The following is a 22,874-nucleotide window of genomic DNA, read 5'->3' on the forward strand; positions in this document are numbered from 1 at the left end:
TTGCAATTAAGGTGGGGACTACTATACATACTACAATTAATTATACATGTAAATATATTACAGATAATAATTGTTGGAGGAAGAAATAACAAATAAGGAATAGGGAACTCTAAAATGAACCTTGTAGTGTTGGACAGGAATCTAAGGTATCAATATGTACTCATGGTTTTTAATTATATGTACTAATAGAGAAATATATGTGTGTGTATGAAAATGTTAGTAAATACATACATATACATCCTAGAGCTATCTGCTGAGAGTCTTAAGAGCAATGGTATCCTGGTAGCAATGAGCATACCTATCACCCAGATCTTGATCTCTAAATACCACTCCCTAATAAAAGGAACCAGAACTCCAAGGAGAAGTAGTTGATTGTAGGATTGGGGTGTGAAAATACAAGATCAGCCTTCAATATCCTTGTAGTGCCAGAAAGTGAGGAAGTGCTAAAACAAATAGGTAGACAGAAAGAAATAAAGATGATAAAAAGAAGGAAAGAAAAGAAAAGAAAAGATAGGAGTTTATTGAAAGCACACAGGAGCCAACCTGAAGGAGTTTTGAATGGCTAAAGCTAGACTGATTTGAGCAACAAAATAAATAATGATAATATTGGGATTTAACCAATAGAGTAGGATAAATACTGTATTCATGAATCCATACTGATATGAGTAAATAATGGATCAAATAAATGTGGAGAAGAGGTAACTCTTACTGTAGAATTCTAATTAATTAATTAATTAATTAATTAATGTAGAAGAAAAGGAAAATAGTGAATCACCATTAGGCAAACATCACAGAAATAATTATTCCAGGTAAGGTCCACTGATGGATGCTAAAATTAGTGTGCAAAAGTTTGAGAAGAGGTCTAATGGGTTTTGAAAAGTGTGCCAAGATCATTCAATGGGAAAAGGACAATCTTTTCAACAAATGGTTTGGAGAAAACTGAATATTCACATGTAAAAGACTGAAGTTGAACAGTTACCTTGGTACCACATACAAAAATTAACTACAAATAAATCAAAAACATAGATGTAAGACCTGAAACTATAAAACTTTTAGAAGAAAACACAGGAAGAAAGCTTGATTACATGGATTTGGCAATAATTTCATGGCTATGACACTGTAGGCACAGGCAACAAAAGAAAAACTAGATAAACTGGACTACCTCAAAATTTAAAACTGTGCATCAGAAGACACAACCAGCAAGTGAAAAGGTAACTGATGGAATGGGAAAAAATTTACAAGTCATATCTGAAAAGAGGTTAATAATGCCCAGAATATCTAAGGAATTCTTTTAATTTAACAGTAAACAATAATGATAATCCAATTAAAATTGATAAAGAACTCGAATAGACATTTCTTGAAAGATTATGTACAAATGGTTGATATGCATATAAAAAGCCATTCAACATCACCTGTCATTAGAGAAATCCCAATCAAAACTACAATGAAATATGACCTTATACTCATTAGGATGGCTGCTATTAAAACAACAACAACAACAACACAGCCCTGGCCAGATGACTCAGTTGGTTGGAACATTGTCCCATACTGCAAAAGACTGCGGGTTCATTTCCCAGTCAGGGCACATACCTAGGTTGTGGGTTTGATCTCTGGTTGTAGCACATACGGGAGGCAATCGATCTTTCTCACATTAGTGTTTCTCTCTCTTTCTCTCAAAAAGAATAAATGTGTCCTCAAGTAAGAATTTGAAAAAAAAAAAACAAAAACAAAGTCAGAAGTGTTGGTGAGGATGTGCAGAAATTGGAACCCTTGTACACTGTTGGTTGGGAATGTAAAATTGATGCAGTCATTATGGAAAACATTATGGCAGTTCCTGAAAAAGTTAAAAATAGAATTGCCATATGATCTAGCAATAGGACTCCTGAATATATAATCAAAGAATTGAAAGCAGGTTCTTGAAACAATGTTTGTAACCCATGTTCAGAACAGCATTATTCACAATAGCTGAAAAGTAAAAGTAAGGCAAGGGTCCATTGATGGATGAGTGGATAAACAAAGTGTGGTATATACATATAATGTAATATTGTTCAGCCTTAAAAAGGAAGGGAATTTTGACACATGCCACGTCATGGATGAACCTTGGGGACATTATGCTAGGGAAAATAAGCCAGTTACAAAAAGACAAATACTATATGATTCTACTTATATGAGTTCCTTTGAGTAGTCAAACTCATAGACACAGAAAGTAGAATGGTAGTTATAAGGGGCTAGGAGGAAGGGGATCGTGGAGTTATTTAATAGGTAGAGAGTTTCAGTTTTGCAAGATGAAGAAGTTCTGGAGATCAGCTGCACAGCAATGTGAATACTTAACACTACTCAATTGTACACTTAAAGATAGTTAAGATAGTCTTTCCTTTTGCCTCATTGCAGCAGAGAGAGCCAGATGGGTCACCAGCAGCTGTACTGGAGCTATCTGAGAAAATTCGGCCAGGGTTCTCATTTTTGCCGCATCTGATCAAATCGGCACTGCTTGATCTGGAAGTACGGCCTTATTAATATGTGCGGCCCGTGTTTTCGTCAGTATGCGAAGGATATAGGCTTCATTAAGTTGGACTCAGTGAACTTCTTGGAATGGGTCCTTCAAGACATCCACCTTATTGCAGAATGGCTAGCTCTTTGTACATAAAATAAAATTTAAAAATTAAAAAAAGGTATTTAGGATGGTAAAGACTATGTTATGTGTATTTTACCACAATTAAATTCTTTAGTTTGAAGAGAAACAGTACTTGCATAGTCTCCAAGTATCTCTCCTTAGATGTTTATTAACTACAAAAGAAAGATAGTCACTTTACTGTGGAGACCCAGCAGAGACCAACTTAACCAAATGATGAAGTTTAACATCATTAGTAAGAAGACACATCAACATCAGGAACTCTGTGATATGAAACACTGGAAAGGATACATCATTTTTGTGGTATTCTTGCCCAAAATACATAATCTCAGTCCATTCATGAGAAAATATCAGATGAACTCAAATAAAAAATATCTGACAAAACCGCTGATAAGTACAATTTAGAAGTATCAAGGTTATGAAAGACAAGGAAAGAGGGAGGGACTTCTATTGCAGTCCTACAAAACTGCAAGAGATTGAGGAGAAATATCTAAATGTAGTGTGTGATCTTGGATAGAATTTGGGGACAGAAAAATAACATTAGTGGAAAAACGGGTGAAGTTCTAATGAAGTCTTTAGTTTACCTAATATGTTAACATTTAACTTAAATAATTTAAATAATTCTAATTTATTTAAGCATATTATTTAATTAAATAATTTTACATTTAACTTAGCTGAATATGGTAATGTTAATTCCCTGCTCCTGATAATTATACTGTGGTTGTGTAAGATGTGAACAAGTGGGGAGACTGGGTAAGGAAAATATGGAAACTCTACTATTTTTGCAACTCAATTAACATTGAGTTGGAAGAGAGAAAGCTATCCTATCATTCATAAAAACTTGGTATTCATGATATATAGGAGGCCGTCAGGAATCTTAAATTCAAATCTGAAGTGGAATCTCTCAGACATTAGCTGGAGATTCCTGAGGGGAGAGGGGGGTTGGGGCCAGGGGAGTCTCCCAGGCTTCTTTGCTCAGGAGCCTGCACTTCTCTCACCAAAGAGTTGGACTTTTCTGTGTATCCATAACCGCACTGCCTCTCAGAATCCACCTGGCTTCAGGAAGATTCTACCTGCAGCCTTCGTTTTAGGGTGCAACCTTGAGGGATTCAGTCAGTTCTTGCCTTCCCAAGGACTCCCTTCTCTCTTAGAGGTGCAACATCTGAGATCTGACACCTCAGGACTTCCTTGGTCACTTTCCTCATCTTTCTTCATCCTCAGGTCTTAGTTCTGCCCCAAGGAGTTCTCTCTCAGAGGTCTTCTCCTCCAGGCACTGGTAACCTCTGAGACTGATCCCTGCCATGCCCCCCCCCCCCAGCCCCCAATCCCACTGCCACACACTCCAGTACTTTGCCAGTCTCCTAGTTTCTCTGAAGTTTGATGTGTATGTCTGTAATGGCCTTTGTGCTGTTGCTGCTGATGGCTGCAGTTCCTGTCCAGTGAGGCTCTCCTACAGGGACAGCTCTCCTCAGCATCTGTGCAGTCCCCCTCACCCCTCCAGGTCTGGGGAAGTAACAATTCTCACTGCTGCTGGTCTCTGGGGACCTCGCCATCCCTCATCAGTTCCCTTAAGTCTGTTCACACCTTTGTGAACAGTCCCTCTCCTCAGGTACACCTTTCATGTATCCTCTGACATTCACTAGGAACCTGACTGACACCCATAAATGTGTGGGTATTGATGCGCAGGGGAAGTCCTTCTTTGGTGACTGACACCCCAAGTCTCCAGGAATCTGGGCTTGGCTCTCTGTGGCTAGGAGGGGTTGGTGTGTGCTGGAGGTGTGGGCCCCGTGTGTACTGTGAGCTCATATCCATGAGGCAGAAGTAGAAGAAGCATAGGCAAGTTGGACAGTCATGAAACTCAGGACATTCATAACACCTCCAATTCAAATCACACAAGAAATTGTCATGCTTCAGATATAAGACAGCCCTAAGAATTTAAGTACTTAATTTTCCCCCCTGAATTCCTAATTGCTATTTGAAAAATTGGTTTTCCTTGACTTGATGATGCAGATAGTTGGTTGTTTGCCAAACTGAGTTTTTGAGCAAATTCCATTTGGAGAACTGGTCGGCTCCTGCCAAGACCTGATTCTCCCTGTGCCAAGGACTGGACTTGACCTTCTGACTCAGGACAGGCTAACAGGGTGCCTATGTTCAAGGGCTGCTCCACTGGGGCCCAGCATGGGTAAGGACTCCCAACATGGGGCAGTTTCCTCTTGGGTTATCCTCAGCCCCATTAGGCAGGCAACGTTTTGTTTTTAATTTTATTTTTCAATTACAGTTTACATTCAGTTTTGTTTTGTGTTAGTTTTAGGTGTACAGTCAGGTAGTGTTGTTCCTTGTAGGAGTTGCCAGGAACCCAGCCCTGATTGGGAGGGTTTTGAGCTGTCCCTGATTCTTAACTGGAAAGGAATCCACCCTCAGGGAGCCCTAGGCTGAGCTGAGAGGACAGGTTAGTGGTCACAGCAGCTGGAAAGCCAGGTGGGCTTAGACCTGGGTCAGAGCACCAAGGTCTGGGACTTGGGTCTGGTCCTGGGCAGCTGGCCTCCCAAGGCCTGTTGCTTTCTCCCTGTTGGGCACTTGGAATTTGTGTTTGGGCCCAGCCTTGCCAGGAGATGTGGGTCATGGTGTGTTGTAACCGGAGTTAGGGTGCTTACACCAGGACCGTGCATTGAAGAGGAGCTGGGTCTCATGGGCAGGGGAGTGATGTGGTGAGGGCAGCAGTAGCCTGTAGGTTGTAGTGGGCGGGTTCTGGGCTGGCACCAGGCCAGTGTCTGCCGAGTGGCCGAGTCCTGAGAAGGGCCTGTCAGGGAGCTGGTGAACTCCTGAGGAAAGGGGGCCTGTGAGGTGTATCTCAGGGTGGGGCCTGGTAAGAAAGGGTCTGTGGAATCTGGAAGTCATCTCAGGACTGGTGGGTGACACCATTATCTAGTCAGGGATAGGCACAAAGAGGACCCTGTGGGGGTGGGGGACACAAACAACCTCAGAGGAAAGAAAAGGGGCTCTGATGGGTCCAGGGAACGTCCCTATGGGTCTCTCAATCCAGTTCCCATCAGCCACATCCCAGAAATGCCCTGACCCTTGGCAGCATTGCCCTGATGCCTTGTGCAGAAGAATGTTCTGGTATTTGGCTATAATAAAAAGAGAACAAAGTCATCTAGATCAGCAGAAGGTCCAGGGCCCTCATTTTCACAGTCTCTCTGAGTCCCCAGGATCTGGCAAGACTAGGTTTACAGTTGTGAGTACATGAAACACAGAGTTATCTTTGTGTTATTATTTATTAATTATTGTGTTATTTTCCATACAAATAACTATAAACCTATTCATTTTGCTGTACCCTGTATATTTATACAACTTGCAAGAGTAGTGGTATTATGTTCTTTTTATTAAGAAGACCTCTCAAAATTATTTAAGACCTTACCACTCCAGCCAAATGGAAATGGTACCTGCAGTGCTGTGTCCCTGGGACCCAGAGTTACTGCTGCCAACAGTGTCCACTGCCTACACTGGGGGCTGGTCACAGCCCTGGGGGCCTCCCATTGCTACTTAAGAATGTGGGAGGGCCTCAGCTCTGTAGGACCCAGGCTGTGAAGGGTTGAGGTCAGGTAAACACTGAGTAGGCCTGGCCACACCCCTCCTGGGCAGCTCTAAGGGATGAGGTGGCTTACAAGGGGCAGGCAGCCTCAGAATCCTGCCCCAGGCCTGAACTGCATGAATAGGGACTTGGAGGGCCTTCCCTCCACAACTCCTGCCCAGTGAGGTCATGTCCCTCAGTCCTCTAGCTTCAAGGCAGCCTCATACCTTCATCACTCTTTGGCCTACCCAATGGTTGGTCAGGGCTCACAGCTTACCACTGGCACATCAGTGATGAGGCAGAGGGAACAGAAGTTTACCAAGAGCTTGCATGCGTGATCCTAATGACTATCAGTGACGTGGCCAGGAAAGTGTCGCTATCCCCATCTTACAGATGAGGAAACAGAGGCCCAAGTTAGGCTGCTGACTAAGAGAAGTAGCATGTGGCATGAGATTGAGGCATCTTTTTCTGTCCTGAGTAACTAGGGAGGCAGCCTGGCCGCATAAGCATGTGATTTGTCAGGGGCTGGTAGAACGGCTTTCTAGCAAGAATTCAAAGGCCAGAAGCACCTCTCCAGGTGGGGGTGGCATCCTCTATTTATTCCTAGGATGTCCAGAGTTGCAGGGGGAAGGGGACACGGCTGACTTCACAGGGTCTTTCCAAGAGACTAGGCCCCAAGGTGCAGGGAGGGCTGGGTTCCCTCACGTGCTGGCGGCCCCACTGCTGGGCCACTCAAGTTCTCCCTGTGTGAGAAGCAGCGAACTGTGATCCAAGAATGATTAGGATCTGTCTTCCTCTGCCTTGGACAAGGAATCACTTTGCGCCCCCTACCTGTCCAATGGAGGCTACAAGGCCACTCTAAAGAGCTGAGGTTCTTAGGATTGGGGAAGGCAGTGGCCTCTACTCCACTTGTGCTGTTGACCTGAGGGGTCACCTAGGTCCACAAGCCCACAGAGTTCCCAAACCCCTGAATGGGCCACCATGGGGACCTTGGACAGCAGGCTAGAAGTTCTAGGCCTCGCCTCGCTATGCAACTTAGCCCAGGCTGTGAAGAACTCAAAGCCCAGAGGGCTGGCAGGGCTGCTATCCCCACTGTCTCTTATTCTGTGGGGCACTCAGGCCTTGTGCCTTGGGGGAGCCACATGCCCCAGAACTGACCTTTTTGTCTAGCTTTGGTCCTGCTCTGCATCTCTGCTCCTCACAGGTTCCCAGAATATAGGGTATGGGATCTCATGCTTCCAGAGGGGCAATACCACAATCAGAGCGCTAGTTTGGCCCCACCCAGGCTTTTCTTCCTGCCAACGCCTGTGCTGACTCACCAGCTGACCTCCTAGTCTTCCAGGGAAAGGGCTGGTGACCTAGAGCTCAGCCAACCATCAGAGGCATCTATAAAAGCACACCAGTCCAGGCCCCAGCATCCTGCTTAGTTGTTACCTGTCGTTACACAATGCTGGGAGGTTTCAGGAAACTTGCAGTTGATGGCCTGGCCTACCGCACTGAGAAGGCCACTGAGGAAGCTGGTAAGGACCCCAGGCTCCTTTCCACCTGGGCCATTCTCCTCAGGCTTGGGGACTGGGGACTAACTTGACTGTGCCTGTTGGAAGCTGATTCCTGAACTTTTGGGGCAGGTCTTGGCCCCATGAGGAGTTCTGGGTAATCAGTCCCACAAAGAGAATAGAGAGGCAGGTGCAAAAGCTGAGGAAGGCAGCTTGGGGTGGAGCCAGGAGGGGTCAACTGGCCCAAGCAACCCTCTTCCCGTGTGGCTGAGGGCAGGAGGGAGGCCATCTCAGAGGGGGCCCCAAGGGTGGGGGGTGGAGGGTAGAGGGGAGCTGGGTGCTGAGTAGCAGCTGGTGGCTTGAATCTTCTCCCTGGAGACCTGGGAGCCCTGCCATAGCCAAATAGCCTATTTTGAATATCCTATACAGAAAAAGACAGGTGGGTTATTATTTTTGCCATAACTTTAAAGCTCCAAAGATTTCTCTATTAAGAAATCACTAAGTCCGATTCTGTTCGAAGTCAGCCCCTGGAGTTTATGTAAAGGACATTTTCTCTGTCTTCAAGTCCCCCAGAAGCCCTTTCTCTGTATGCAGGCATCTGCAGCTATATTTGGGGAGGATAATCCAGGTTCTACCTGGATTAAATTTGATATATAAGTTTGCTGTTCTCGATATAAATGGCTGCAAACATGTCTGTATTTCACTGGTTAACTCTGTAGCTGGCATTGACCACTGCCTGTCCTCCTTCACTAGCTCTCTGTACTCTGTATTCTCATTCACAGATGAGGCAACCAAGCAGTAGAGGGTAGAGGGGGATTTAGAATCAGAATCTATTCTTCTAATTGAGTTTAATTCTTCCTAATTTTCCAATTCTAGCAGGATACCACCTAAACTTTAAACAACTCCAAGATGGGCAGAGTCCCCTCCTATTGGAGAAATGGCTTTGAGGAACCAGTTTTGCTGGAGAAGGCTTCTAGATATGGCATCCAGCTGCAGCCTCCATCTGACTGAAGGCAGGAGAGCAGCACACCTTAGAGGTGTGGTGACCTGGTAGACAGGCTCAGCATTGGCACTAGGTTCCTAGCTGGCGGGAGGACTTGCTTGTTAGCATTCCAGCCTGCATCAGACCAAGGGGCATGGAGGACCTCGTGTCCTTGTTTTTCTCACTCAGCTTTCCTCCCAGCAGCCAGCACCCCTCACCCTGGTCTTCTTCTCTTGAGCCAGCTTATCTGCCCTGGGCCAATATCCTAGAGCTGCATTCAGGGTCCCCAGAGCTGTCCGGGCCTTGCCATAAGGAGAAGCTGGCTTGCACTGCACTCTCACTCTGGGCTTGTCTCATCTTTTCAGTTCATGCCGTGGAGGGAGTGGTGAAGGAGGTGGTGGAGCATGCCAAGGAGACTGGAGAGAAAGGTATGGGGGTGGGGAGGGACAGGGAAGAAGGCAAGGAAGGAAGCTAAGTGCTGAGAACAACCTGTGTTTTGACTAACCAGGTCAAACCCTGCCCCAGATGTTGTACCCTTTCAGATGGTATGCAATTATCTACACTACCTGAGGCCACAGACCAAACTTTGCTAAAGCAGGATCCAATTAGATAGTTCTCTTTGGGGAATGTTAAGACTATGTCACAAAAGACTATGCAGCAGCACACTGGGACAGAACATTTAAGACATAAAATTTTATATACATACATATTTGTGGAAATGTTTATATGTATATATGTGTTGTGTGTACAACTATGTAAAAAGTACAATATATGTGTAACTCATTCTTACAACAAAATAGATTCCAGGTGAATCAAGGGCTTAAATACAGATACATGAAATTATTAAATTGTTAGAAGAGAGCAAAGGAGATTTTAGCATAATCTCAGAGATGGGAGGATCTTTTTTTTAACAATGACAGAAAAACCAACAACCTTAAAGGAAATATTAGGTAAGTTTGACAATATAATGCTTCACATTTTCTATAGCAAAAATAATTACAAGCTATCAAAATAAAAACCACAAACTGAGGAAAATATTGGCAGTGGAAATGATAAGCCCATATAAAAATGATCAAAGGATATAAACAGGCAGTTCACAGAAAAATGCAGTATGAGTAGGCAATATGGCCATGAACAGATCCTCAGCTTCACTCATAGCTGAAGAAATAAATACAAGTCGCTTGGGGAAATAAAACAAAATTTGAACACATTTCTCCTTACCTCTGCTGCCCTCCAACCTGTTGGGGCTCCCCAACCAGGAAGACTGAACCAGGAAGACTGCTACACCTCTCAGGTCACTCCAGGTGATGCTAGTCCAGCAAGTGGCTTGAAATGTTTACGTGGTTCACCCATAAAGGTGAGCCAAGGCTCACATTATTCCTCTTTCTCACTGACAGCCATTGCCGAAGCCTTAAAGAAGGCCCAGGAGACAGGAGACAAAGTGGCAAAGGAAGTCACCGAGACAGTGACCAACACAGTCACAAATGCTGTCACTCATGCAGCGGAAGGCCTGGGTAAACTGGGACATTGACACATCTGCCACTGGTAGACTCTTTCTGAATCTCAATAAAGAGCTGTGAAATGGGTACACTGAGCCCTGGATTTATTTCTTCTTGGATGGAAGCACTGTGTATGTCCTGTCACCTGTTGTCACATGTTGGTACCTGCTGGGGGTCAGAGAGTGGTGATTTCTCATCTCAGTAAGGACCTCTTTAAGAATTGTTAGTGTATGTGCTACATTTCTTAAAAGATTATTTTCCCAGAAACCATATGTAGCTTTCAGACAGCTCAGTGCTTCAGGTCACCCCCAGGGAGGACCATAATTCACCTTATATGTTCTTTGGGTTTTCCTTGAAATGTTCTTATGGGATTCAGGAAGATGACAGACCAACCTGATTGAGAGGTTAGCTGGACAGGTCAGACAGCTGGGGGTGCTTCACATTCTGAAAGAGGCTTCAGAGAAGCATTTCTGCTGGTCAGTCACAAAATCAGGTCAAGGAGGAACTGAGTCCACAGCTCATTGGCTGTCGAAGCCACTGTCCAATCTCCCCTCCAACACTTACGTTAGGCTTAATTGGTGGTGATGGGCAAGAATACTCAGCCTTTTCTCCTTCCTGCCACAGGTAAGTCAGTATCATAAAGGTTAAGCATATATTTAAGCAGCAGTTAGCTTAACATTTGGATTTTTAAAAAGGAAATGATTTATAAAGATAAATTGCTTATTTATCTTGCTGAAAGTCATTTATTCTTAGCAGAAATTAGAAGAAAAGTTGTTTTAAGGAAAGAGTTAATTGCTTACCATATTTCTGGCTTGCTTTTAGAATTGGCTTCACAAGTTTCTGAAGCCCAGGAATCTAATGTTCTGGCTTGGAACATCTGCCACTCGTTTGGTTAGATCTGCACCTTGTAGCTGGGTTTGGTTTCTGATGACTTGTGAATTCCCTAAATCTGAACCTGTTCTCAAAAGGATGAGAGCATTGCTGGTGGCAGAGAAAACTGGAACACCCTCTTTGGACGGCAGTTTCTCTTACCAGGCTTTACCCTTGAGGTGTGCACAAGTACATGCAGATGCCTCAACAGCGAATGCAGATTAACCACAGCAAAAACACAGATCAACCGCAGCATGTCTGTAACAGCAAGAGATTGGAAACATCCTAAAATACTAATCATAAATCACCTGGAGGACAAATTTTGCTCTGCTTATTAAGTTTGAGGTACAATATAGAGGTGACACATACTACTTCTAATCTGTTATAATGCCTTAGCTTGAAACTGGGCCCTGTGTTTACATGGCTGCCAATAGGGACTGCATATATCTGAAATGAATACTCCATGGCTGTTAAGAATGAGGAAATGTACCTATATCATACAGGAACATGTCAAGTAATAAGATATAAAATATGTATGTAGAACAAGTTTTTCTACAAAGCAAACACATAATTACATAAAAATCAAAAAAGATAGTGTAGCCCTGGCTGGTATAGCTCAGTGGATTGAGCGTGGGCTGAGAACCAAAGGGTCACGGTTCGATTCCCAGTCAGGGCATATGCCTGGGTTGCAGGCCCAGCCCCCAGTGGGGGCCATGTGAGAGGCAGCCACACATTGATGTTTCTCTCCCTTTTTCCTTCCCTTCCCCTCTCTCTAAAAAAGAAAAAAAAAGATAGTGTGTATATATATACATATATATATATATATATATCAAACATATAAATAGTGCTCATCATCTCTGTGTGTCTGTGAACTATGAAGAATCTTCAATTTCTACATTACATATTTCTATATGCTTGAATTTAAGAGAAAACCAATACAGATATATTTAAAAATGTGGTCATGGAAGGCACCTACTAGTTTTTCAGGATTTTTTCCTACATAAGTGCTGCTACTCAAAGTTTGCTGGTTTGCAAATTTTGTTACCATTAACAACAAGGTAAGTAAAGAAACAGCATTTAGATATTCTTAGACACTGCCTGGACCTCAAGAGGTATGGTCAGTTGGTGAATTCTTCTTGAACAGGGTATAGACCAGCTCAAGTTGGTGAACTTGCATGGCAAGTTGTACATGAACTAGTCATACAAGGCAGGACCACATACCATGATGAATCAGATTAAGAAACAAACCAACCCCCCCCCCCCGAAAAAAACGCCAAAAACTGGTTTTGCCACAAAGTTGGAGAAACATGGCCCATGTTCCCTTAACTCCACCTTGCAATGTGCTGCTACAGAAAAAGTACTTCTGTCTCTCATTTTTCTTTAACTGTGCATGTTGTGTGATGAGGGGCATAATGTCACCTTTAGACAAACTTGGAACATGTTATGAAAAACAAGAGAAAGTGAGGTCAGGGGAAATGGTGGAGAGAGGACCTCCAAAAATTCTCTCTCCCATAGAAGTAATGAGAAAACTGGTAAAAATCATCAAAATGAACTTTTTCCAGAACTTTGGAAATTAACCAAAGCCTAATGGCAATCAATGGATCATTTATGTAAAACATACTAAAAATAAAATCATGTCAAGAACAGCAAGGTTTTGTGATGTTTTTAACTTGTTGCACTCTGTTCTCATCTCTACCTGAACCCCCTTCTCCAGCTCCACTGTAGCCTTGAAAACCCACAGCCTGCTGTTACTGGAAAGAGCAGAACTCTCCAGTTCCTCCAGAGCCTTGCTCTCAGAGAACTGTCATTATCTGACCTGACTGGTGGTTCCTAGGAAAACACCCCACTACAAGGCTGCCTTTATTTTTTCTGACTAGGAGCTCAACTAATGGTGAAAACCTTTTCCCTAGGGCTGTCTACTATAAAACATATAGAGGCATTTTTTAAGCTGGTGGTTACTTGAGGTGCTGGATAAGAGTTTGCGCAAACAATCGGCTAACCAAAAAGCTTTAAAAAACCCCTGGGGAATAAAATGTCCACAGAGTCTTTGGAAATTCCAACATATTTCTGGGAACCTACAGAGCCATGCCCATGTGTAAGACTGACTGCACAGGTGTGCTCAGTAGAGACCTTAGAAGACTCAAAACACTCACCTCCGATAATCTTGAGGCTGTGTAAGCAGGGAGTGAAAACATAGGAAAAAATGTTAACTGCCTGGCTGAATGTTGAAAGTGAGGCTCAACATGTGCACAGAATCCCTATGCAAACGTGTGGACTTACTGGTTTTAGGTACTTAAAGAAGTCTCTGTCCAATCATTAGCTGACCAGTAAGCAAACTAAGTCAAAGTTCAGTGGCCATACACAACAAAACATACTATGGAATTAGCTCAGAAAGGTCACTAAATTCACAGCAACAACAAAACATTTGGGGGGAGGGGTGTGGAATCTGATTCCCAGAGTTGCCATATTATGTTATTTTCCATGTCCTGTTTTCAGCAAAAAAGAAATTATAACCCATTTAAAAAGGGGAAATGAAATTGCGTCCAAAAGGGACCAGAAACTGGCCAACTACACAAAAACTTTAAATCAATTACAGGGTGGGGTAAAAGTAGGTTAACAGTTGTTTTTATGATAAATGATAATTAATAAATAATAAGAATAAACTGTCTTACATACTCACAACTATAAATTTACTTTTGCCCCACCCTGTATTTTAAATATAAACAGAGTTAAAGGAAAGCAAATCTAAAGAATTAAAATACAAGATCAATATCAAATAGAGAATACAAATATGTTGTAATAAAAAACAAAATAAAGATTTTTGAGCGTTCTGGCCAAGATGGAGATGAGGTAGAAACCCTTCCATTCCTCGCACATCCAAAAGGAGGATAACAACCAATCTAAAATCAATAAACAACCAGAAGTATTAGAAAATCAAACTGCATAGAACTCCAACAGCCAAGGAATTAAAGAAAAAGAACAACCAGACCGGTAAGAACCCAGGGCAAGGTGGCAGACCACACCGGTGGGGCTGGCTGAAGGCGAAATTGAGACTCAGAGTTGACTGTGAACTACGGCGGTTGCTGCTGGTGGGAGAAACTCCCAGTCTCACAGGAGTTTGTTGGAAAGTGCCATAGAGATGAGCAGGTGAGCTGCATTGTTCTCTCTCTGGCCCTTCCCCCAACAGGCAGCTCTGCAGCGAAGCAAGGAGGGTTGCCCTGCCCTGGTGAATACCTAAGGCTCTGCCCCGTTACAACTTAACAGGTGCACCAAGACAAAGAAATATGACCCGAATGAAAGAACAGAGCAAAACTTCAGAAAAAGAGCTAATTGATGAGGAGATAGTCAACCTATCGGATGGAGAAATTAAAGCCCTGGTAATCAAAATGCTCACAGAACTGACTGAGCTTGGTTGAAAAATGAAAGGACAAGTGAAAGATGCCCCAAATGAAATAAAACAAAATATTCGGGAAATCAACAGTGACAGGAAGGAAACCAGGACTCAAAGCAATGATTTGGAACAAAATGGAAAAATAAACATCCAACCAGAACAGAATGAAGAAACAAGAATTCAAAAAAGAGAAGAGAGACTTACAAACCTCTGGGATGACCTGAAACATTCCAATACTCGAATCACAGGGGTGCCAGAAAGAGAAAAAAACAGCAATAAACTGAAAACTTATTTAAACAAATAATGAAGGAAAACTTCCCCACTCTGGTGAAGGAAATAGACTTCCAGGAAGTCCAGGAAGCCCAGAGAGTCCCAAAGAAGTTGGACCCAAAGAGGAACACACACAAAGGCACATCATCATTAAGTTACCTAAGATTAAACATAAAGAGAGAATCCTAAAAGAAGCAAGAGAAAGGGAGAGAGTTATCTATAAAGGAGTTCCCATAAGACTGTCAGCTGATTTCTCAACACAAACCTTGCAGGCAAGAAGGGGCTGAAAAGAAGTATTTCAGGTCATGAAAGGCAAGGACATACATCCAAGATTACTCTATCCAGCAAAGCTTTCATTTAGAATGAAAGGGTGGATAAAGTGTTTCCCAGATAAGGGAAAGTTAAAAGGAATTCATTACCACCAAGCCATTATTATATGAAATGTGAAAGGGACTTATCTAAGAAAAGGAAGGTAAAAAATATGAACAATAAAATGAAAACAAACTCACAACTTTCAACAAATGAACCTAAAAGAAAAAAAACCCAACAAAAACAAAAACCTAGCAAACAACTAGAACAGGAACAGAATCAGAGAAATGGACATCACATGGAGGGATTTCAGTGGAGAAAGGGAAGAGAGGAATAGGGGAAAAAATGTACAGGGAAGAAGCATAATTAGTCGGCATAAAATAAATGGGGAGAGAGAAAAATGGTATAGAAAACAGAGAACTTAAAGAACTTACATGTACAACTCATGGACACAAACTAAGGGGTGAGGGAATGCTGGAGGGTTGGGGTGCAGAGCAGAGGGGGGATAAAATGCGAAAAATTGGGAAAAGTATAATAGCGTGATCAATAAAAAATACTGAAATTTTTTTCATTAGAGGGGCTCAACATCAGATTTGAGCAGGCATGTGAAAGAATCAGTGAACTCTATCAGTGAAGATAATTCAACTTGAGCAACAGAAAGGAAAAAAAACAGGACAGAGACTTAGAAACCTGTGGGTCACTGTCAAGAGTACTACCTTATGCATAATGGCAGTACAGAAGGAAAAAAGGAGGTGGAAAGATTATTTGAAGAAATAATGGCTGAAAACAACAAATTTGATGACAAACATTAATCTATACTTCCAAGAAGCTCCAAGTAGGTATAATCCAAATCAAATTTTTGAAAGACAAAGAAAGAATCCTGAAACAGAAAGAGAAAAACAAGCCATTACATAAGAGTGCCTCACCAAGATTAACAGGTGACTTCTCATCAGAAACCAGGGCCCAGAAAACAGTGGCATGGCTTCAAAGCCCTGGGGAAACAAGACTGTCAGGTCTATATCCAGGGTTCTGTATCCAGCTACCCAAGCCTCCTCACCTTTTACCGGCATAATACACTTAACTTGTGGGACCACCACTCCATACTGTTGACCCTGCTCTTCTCAGGGGAGACCTGCAGGACCTAGACCTTGGCCTGTCCCACAGCTTCATGACCTACTGCAGGGTTAACTGTAAAGGCCTGAACATCCCCAGGTGCCTGCAACTCCCTGAGGACTTTGCTCTGTCTACCCCAGGCTTTCCTAGCACTCTACCCCAGGCTTTCCAGGAGATGGTCTTACAGCAGAACCCATCTCCACTCAGCTTACAGGGTAAAATTGCTGCGTACACCTGTTTTCTCATAAACTTTAGTCAATTTGCAACTAGTTTCCCTGGATGGTGGTCTAAGTTGTTGGTTGTTTTTCTCCCATTATTTATTTTTAGTTGAAGTGAAATTTACATTACAAATAATCATTTCAAAGTACACAATTCAGTGATACTTTGTGTATTCACAATGTTGTGCAACCATCACTTCTCTCGTTTCAAAACTTTATCACCACCTCAATAAAACACCCCATACCTATTAAGAATTCACTCCGCATCCACTTCTTCACCCCCTCAGTAACCACTAACCTGCTTTCTGTGCCTATGGATTTACCTGCTCTGGGTGTATCGTATTAAAATAATCACACAATTATGTGACCCTTTATGTCTGGCTTCTCTAATTTAGCATAATGTTCTTGAGGTTCATCCAAGTTGCAGCATGGATCAGTATTTCTTTCCTGTTTATGGCTAAATACTATTCCTTTGTACGTACACACAATTTACCCATTCTTCTGTTGTCGGGCATTTTGGGCTTCCATCTTTTGGTTACTATGAATAATGCTGCTATACACATTCAGGTAAAAGTTTCTATGTGGATGTATGTTTACATTTCTATTATGTGTATGCCTAGGGTTAGAATTGTGAGGCCATATGGTAATTGTTTACCATTTTCAGGAACTGAAAAACTGTTGTCCACAATGGCTGACTATTTTACAATCCCACCAGCAATATACAAGGGGTCCTAATTCTGTACATCCTTATCAACCCATTTTCTGATTTTTAAAATCAAGGTTATCCTAGTAGATGTGAAATGGTTCATTATTGTTCTGATTGTCATTTCCTTAATGTTGAGTAACTTTTCATGTGCTTGTTAGAAAATTTGTCTGTATTCTTTGGAGAAATGTTTATTCAAATGCTTTGCCATTTCTAATGGGTGTTTGTCTCTTTGCTATTGTTTTAAGAGCTCTTTAAAGGGATGTTAAATCTTTGTCATATTCATAACTTGTGCATATTTTCTTCTATACTGGATAGGTTTTTAATATCCTTTGATGAGCAAAAGATTTTGATTTTCATAAATTCTATTTTAAAATTATTTTTGCTTTTAATGTCAAATCTAAGAATCCATTGCCAAATTCAAGGCCATTACAATTTACCCGTTTTCTTCTAATAGTTTTATCTCTTATATTGAGGTCTTTGATCCATTCTGAGCTAATTTTTGTATATGAGTGAGGAGGATGTCAAAATTAATTTCTTTGTGGATACCCAGTTGTGCCAGTGCCTTTTGTTGAAGCAACTATTCTTTATCATTGAATAGTGTTATGTGTAAATTGTCTCCCCAAAAGATATGCTGAAGACCTAATCCCCAGAATCTCAGAATGTGATCTTATTTGGAAATAGGGTCATTAGAAAAGTAACTAGTTTAGATGTCATGCTGGAGTATAGTGACCCCTTAATCTAATATCACTTTGTTCCGATAGGACAGACACATAGAGGGATGATGGCCATGAACTGACTGCCATCATCATTTTTTTTTCTTGCTCTGGCAAGTACTTACAGTAATAGTGGTGAAAACAAGAATCCTTATCTTATTCCTCCTAAGGGGAAACATTCTATTTTCCACCAATAAGTAAACTAGATGTGGATTTTTGTAAATACCCTTTATTATATTACGTTTAAGAAGTTCCTTCTATTCCTGTGGTTTTATTGTGAAAGGATCGTGAATTTTGCCAAATGTTTTTTTCTATGTCCATTGAGATGATTATGTGATTCCCCCCCACCTCCATTCTATTAGTGGTATGTATTATACTGACTTTATGTTGAAGCACCACCCTTGCATTCCTAGGGTAAATCCTACTGGGTCAAGATGTGTAATACTTATGCGCTGTTGGATTTTGTTAGTATTAAGTATGTTTATGTCTATATTCATAAGGAATGTTGATATGCAGCTTTCTTTTCTTGTGATGCCTTTGTCTTGCTTTGGTATCAGGATAACACTGGCCTCATAGGCAGTGTTAGGAAGTGTTCCCTCATCTCTTTTTGAGAGTTTGAATAGGATTAGTGTGACTTTGGATTACATAAGGATTCTTTAGATATGACACCCAAAGCATAGCAACAAAAGAAAAAATAAATTGAACTCGATAAAAATGACTTTGTTGTGTCAAAGGACATCATCAAATGAAAAGACAAACCAATAGAAGGAGAGAAAACATTTACAAATCATGAGTCACATACCCAGACTATATAAAGAACTCTCACAACTCAACAAAATAATAAATAACCACTAAAAATGGGCAAAGGATCTGAACAGAATAAAAACACTTTAAATTGGTGGAAATGGTTGCCTCTGAGGTGGGTATACGGATTAGAGAGGACAAGCTATTGTTCACAGTTAAGAACTACTTGCCTCTATACCAGTAATTCTCAATAGGAAGTGACTTTGCCCCTTGGGACATTTGGCTACATGAATCCATCAAAATCTTTTTCAATTACAGTTCGAATTAGAGATTACGTTTTAGGCGTAGGGCATAGTGGTCAGACAACTATATAACTTATGACGTGCTCCCCTTGATAACTCTAGTACCCATCTGGCAGCATGCATACTTATTACAATATTATTGACTATTTTCTCTATGCTGTACTTGACTGAATACATTTGACAGTCACCACTAAGGGGTGCTAGACATCCTGCAAATCACAGGATGGTCTCCAAAACAGTCACCTGGCCCAAAATGTCAATACTGCTGAGGTTGAGAAACCACCTAAACTGTGTATACACTGACAGAAAAATAAAAACAAAGAAGCCAGTTTCTTCACTGATACCAGTTATCGGTGAAGAAATAAGAAAATCATAATACCCATGTTATTTCAAAGTAAAAAAAAAAAAAAAAGTTCCAGAGGTTTCTGTACAAGGTGCACAGATGTAGCTTATGTGCCATGCTCTGACTGCCTTCATGCACAGCAGGGGTCAGAAAGCCGGCCAGGGATGTTTAGGGAATTTAGTTAAAAGCTTCTAAGTTAAAATGCCAGGCTTTATTTATTTATTTTAAAGTAAATCAAAAATTAGAATTGCCAGAAGCATTGCTTAAATTAAAAAAAAAATCAAGCTTTCACTTCTCATTTTCCTGAACTTCATCTATCAGGGTAAAACACACATTCCAGTACAGGGTTCATGAGGCAATGGTTAAAGTAATTGACCAGAATCTGCTAACTCAAAGCTCCAGAAACCAAAGTTGATACTAGTGCTATGTTGTCTAGAAATACCTNGAGGTTTCTGTACAAGGTGCACAGATGTAGCTTATGTGCCATGCTCTGACTGCCTTCGTGCACAGCAGGGGTCAGAAAGCCTGCCAGGGATGTTTAGGGAATTTAGTTAAAGCTTCTAAGTTAAAATGCCAGGCTTTATTTATTTATTTTAAAGTAAATCACAAATTAGAATTGCCAGAAGCATTGCTTAAATTTAAAAAAAAAATCAAGCTTTCACTTCTCATTTTCCTGAACTTCATCTATCAGGGTAAAACACACATTCCAGTACAGGGTTCATGAGGCAATGGTTAAAGTAATTGACCAGAATCTGCTAACTCAAAGCTCCAGAAACCAAAGTTGATACTAGTGCTATGTTGTCTAGAAATACCTAGCATGGCCATTACCACTTTTCTAACATTAGTATCAATAACACACATCAACATTTACCAAATCCTTTAAAATATCCTAACTCCTCTCAGTATGTTAGCCAAAGGCCAAGACTAAGACTTAGCATCCTGCTTATCACATGACCTGAATCCACTACCCTACCCAGTATTGTTCTATTCTGAAACTTGTTTTCATACCACTTTCTCCCCAACATATTTTAGTGCTCTATCTAGAGTGCAAGGAGATACCAGCAGCTTGGGAAGGGCTCACTGTCCACAGGACTTATTTACCTACCACCTAGTCAGGACAAAACAAAGTCCACCTGAAAATTATGCTCCAGATTTGGCAGCTAAGTAGTTGGTGGAATCCATTTCTGCTGATTTTGGTTAGTATTCTGTCTTAATTTGATAAAGTCTATGGCTAAATGATTAAAAACAAAACCTAATCAATGAAACCTTCCTTCATTTGAAAAAAAAAGCACTGCTATCCTGGCCAGAATGGCTCAGTTGGAGTATCATCCAGTAACCAAAAAGTTGCAGGTTTGATTCCCAGTCAGGGCACACACCTAGGTTGTCGCAACCAATTTGGATGCTTCTTTCTCATGTCAATTTTTCTCTCTCCCCCTTTCCTCCCTTCCTCTCTTTCTAAAAGTACTCGGGTGAGAATTAAAAAAAAGGCACTAAAAAAATTTAGTCTGTCAGCTTTAAGCACTAGAAACTTTTCTTCATAGAAACTCTTCCCTAATAGTCATTTATACTGTGTAATAGAATGAAACACAGAAGAATTCAAGAATAAAGTTTGTTTGCTCACAATACGTATAGTCGAAATTAATGTTATACAGGTGATTGTCTCGAAAATGTCTGAAACCCAATTGCATTTCTATCATCTACTAAAAGAGACACTATTAAATATAAAAACAGAAAGGAAACATAAGCTTTGGAAAAGGTAGACTTTTAATAACTGCTTTTATCACCAGGTTAAGTCATGCAGTTACAAAGTAGTTAGAAATTTCTGATAGGGTATTATTGTTAAAGAAAAAAAGCTCATTCTTACATAAATAATATCTTAGCACTTCATTGGGATGCTACTATTCAAAAGGCCCTGGCAAAATACAACATTCTGGCCCAGGCTGTTTTCAGGCCGCTGTTAATGAAGCTGTGTGTACAATGTGAGGCCCCTGAACGAAGACACAAAGTTGGGACAAGTGGGGCCATTAAGGGCAACAATCAGAGCCGCCAGTCAGACTCCAAAGAGGGAGCCCAAGTGGTTTTTTTTCTGGGACACTCTATTTGAATTATTGTGTTATCAGTCAACACAGATTTTCAAAAGAGAACAGTTAATTAACATGATGAGGAGGTTACTGCATTCTTTGAACTATATGTCATAATTGTGGTTAGTAAATTCCAATAGTCTTAACAAAAATAGCCTCCATCATTTGCTATTCAATGATTATGTAAGAAAACTTAATTTGCCACTGGGCTTTTTGTTTTTCTGGACAATATACTATTGATAAGCTATAAATGATACTGTCTTTTGTTATAAAAATACTAACTTTTTTCATTCATTATGTTTATAGGCATTCACTGCTTGAGTCACGGTTAGGCTTATTAAGTGATTAAAGTCAATTTTATTACAACAGTATGTACTTAATCTAAAAGAGTAGAGAAACAGCTTTTATTTTTGTTTGCAATCTATACAGCTGAGTTTTTCTGCTGATATAAAATGCCAATAACTCACTTGAGGACCATGCTATCTTTTGAAAGTGCCACAAACCTGCTTCTTAAATACATCAAAGTTACAGCACATCTCAGACTTGTCCAGAGCTGAAGCAACAAGCTGCTGACCGCTCTTTGACGGTAGGTGCTTTCCTGGCCAAAGCACTGTGGGGAAGCATCCGTGAAGCAAGGCAGTGTAGCCAGATAGAGGGACTTTTTATTTAAAGGCAAAATACCCAAATGTCTCTCTGGCATTTATTGGCAGCTTTGTACATAATTCCCTAACCTTAATTTCTTTTTTCTTAAGGGGCTTATTTGGATTGACTTGTTGAGAATGGTGTACATTATCTGATAAGTAATGAGAGAAAGAGATCTCTGTGGTTACATGTAAACTTGTGATAGGTCTACAGATGAAGAGGCGAAGAGGGTAGTGAAGAAGTCAGCTACAATCCATCTATGTGAAGGTCACGCCGGCTTCATTATACACCCTGAAAACTTTTTCAATGGCATTGACATAGGCAGCTGTTCTCAGGTCCAATCCCAGGTTATATTTCATGGCTGTACGCATGATTTGCTGAAATAAAATAGAAAAAAAACAAAAACAAAACAACCAGTGAATCCCACCCCAACTCGAGCATCCAGGCTATGAACACACATACAAGCATGTAGAGGCCAGGAACAGGTTACTTGCTACATGCAGTGTAGGACTTTGGAAGCCAAGGAAACTACTCAGGCTATACAGGACAATTCTCTGGAATTAAACAAACCACTACCTAGGTAGCAGGAAGAAGTTGCAGTTTAGAATTTTAGGTATGAGCTGTCTCTGTGTCCTTTAGACATTTTGTTATCTGGGGTGAATTCACTTGATACACTTGGTGATAACTGAAACAAACCAAGGAGGAGGTAAGGAAAATGTTCTGGAGTCAGCAGTGATGGCTACACAGGTGAGTGAGTATATTCAAGGCTGCTAAACTGTACACTTTAAAAGGGTGAAATTTAAATGGGTATATAAATTACATCTCAAAAGGTTAACAACAACAAACACTACCTTCTTAGTATCTGTTTGTGCTATTTCAACTTAAAGCCAAGGGCGTAGAATTTGAAGTCCAAAAGAAATTAAGAAAACTAGACTTAAACTGTGTGTAAGGACTTGAAATAAGAATCAAGTGGTCAAAAAACCTTTTATTTA

At 41.0% G+C, this 22,874-nt stretch overlaps 2 protein-coding genes and 1 pseudogene across 2 annotated transcripts in view; 2 read left to right on the forward strand and 1 right to left on the reverse strand.

The window, feature by feature from the left end:
* Positions 1–2,395: 2,395 nt before the first annotated feature.
* Positions 2,396–2,664, forward strand: LOC118989322 (40S ribosomal protein S29-like; annotated as a pseudogene).
* A 4,941-nt stretch (positions 2,665–7,605) lies between these two features.
* On the forward strand, positions 7,606–10,267 carry FAM25A (family with sequence similarity 25 member A). The gene is made up of 3 exons (XM_037049391.1): positions 7,606–7,723; positions 9,047–9,109; positions 10,079–10,267. The coding sequence occupies exons 1-3, from the start codon at positions 7,651–7,653 to the stop codon at positions 10,210–10,212; spliced, it is 270 nt and encodes an 89-aa protein (XP_036905286.1). The 5' UTR covers positions 7,606–7,650; the 3' UTR covers positions 10,213–10,267.
* Positions 10,268–20,905: 10,638 nt separating this feature from the next.
* GLUD1 (glutamate dehydrogenase 1) overlaps positions 20,906–22,874 on the reverse strand; it is a 46,527-nt gene continuing 44,558 nt past the window's right edge. Inside the window, exon 12 of the mRNA XM_037049390.1 lies at positions 20,906–22,259. Within this exon, the coding sequence (XP_036905285.1) occupies positions 22,140–22,259 (120 nt within the window). The 3' untranslated portion in view covers positions 20,906–22,139. The remainder of the gene's footprint in view (positions 22,260–22,874) is intronic.

Source organism: Sturnira hondurensis, unplaced genomic scaffold (genome assembly GCF_014824575.4).
Source record: "Sturnira hondurensis isolate 20B ecotype Veracruz unplaced genomic scaffold, ASM1482457v3 Scaffold0006496, whole genome shotgun sequence".
Taxonomy (NCBI): domain Eukaryota; kingdom Metazoa; phylum Chordata; class Mammalia; order Chiroptera; family Phyllostomidae; genus Sturnira; species Sturnira hondurensis.

Excerpts from the sequence above, each read along its gene's own strand:
- FAM25A (XM_037049391.1), top strand. The coding sequence starts at position 7,651 with ATGCTGGGAGGTTTCAGGAAACTTGCAGTTGATGGCCTGGCCTACCGC. Across the intron at positions 7,724-9,046 it reads GAAGGCCACTGAGGAAGCTG|TTCATGCCGTGGAGGGAGTG; the intron begins GTAAGGACCCCA and ends TCATCTTTTCAG. Across the intron at positions 9,110-10,078 it reads CAAGGAGACTGGAGAGAAAG|CCATTGCCGAAGCCTTAAAG; the intron begins GTATGGGGGTGG and ends TCTCACTGACAG.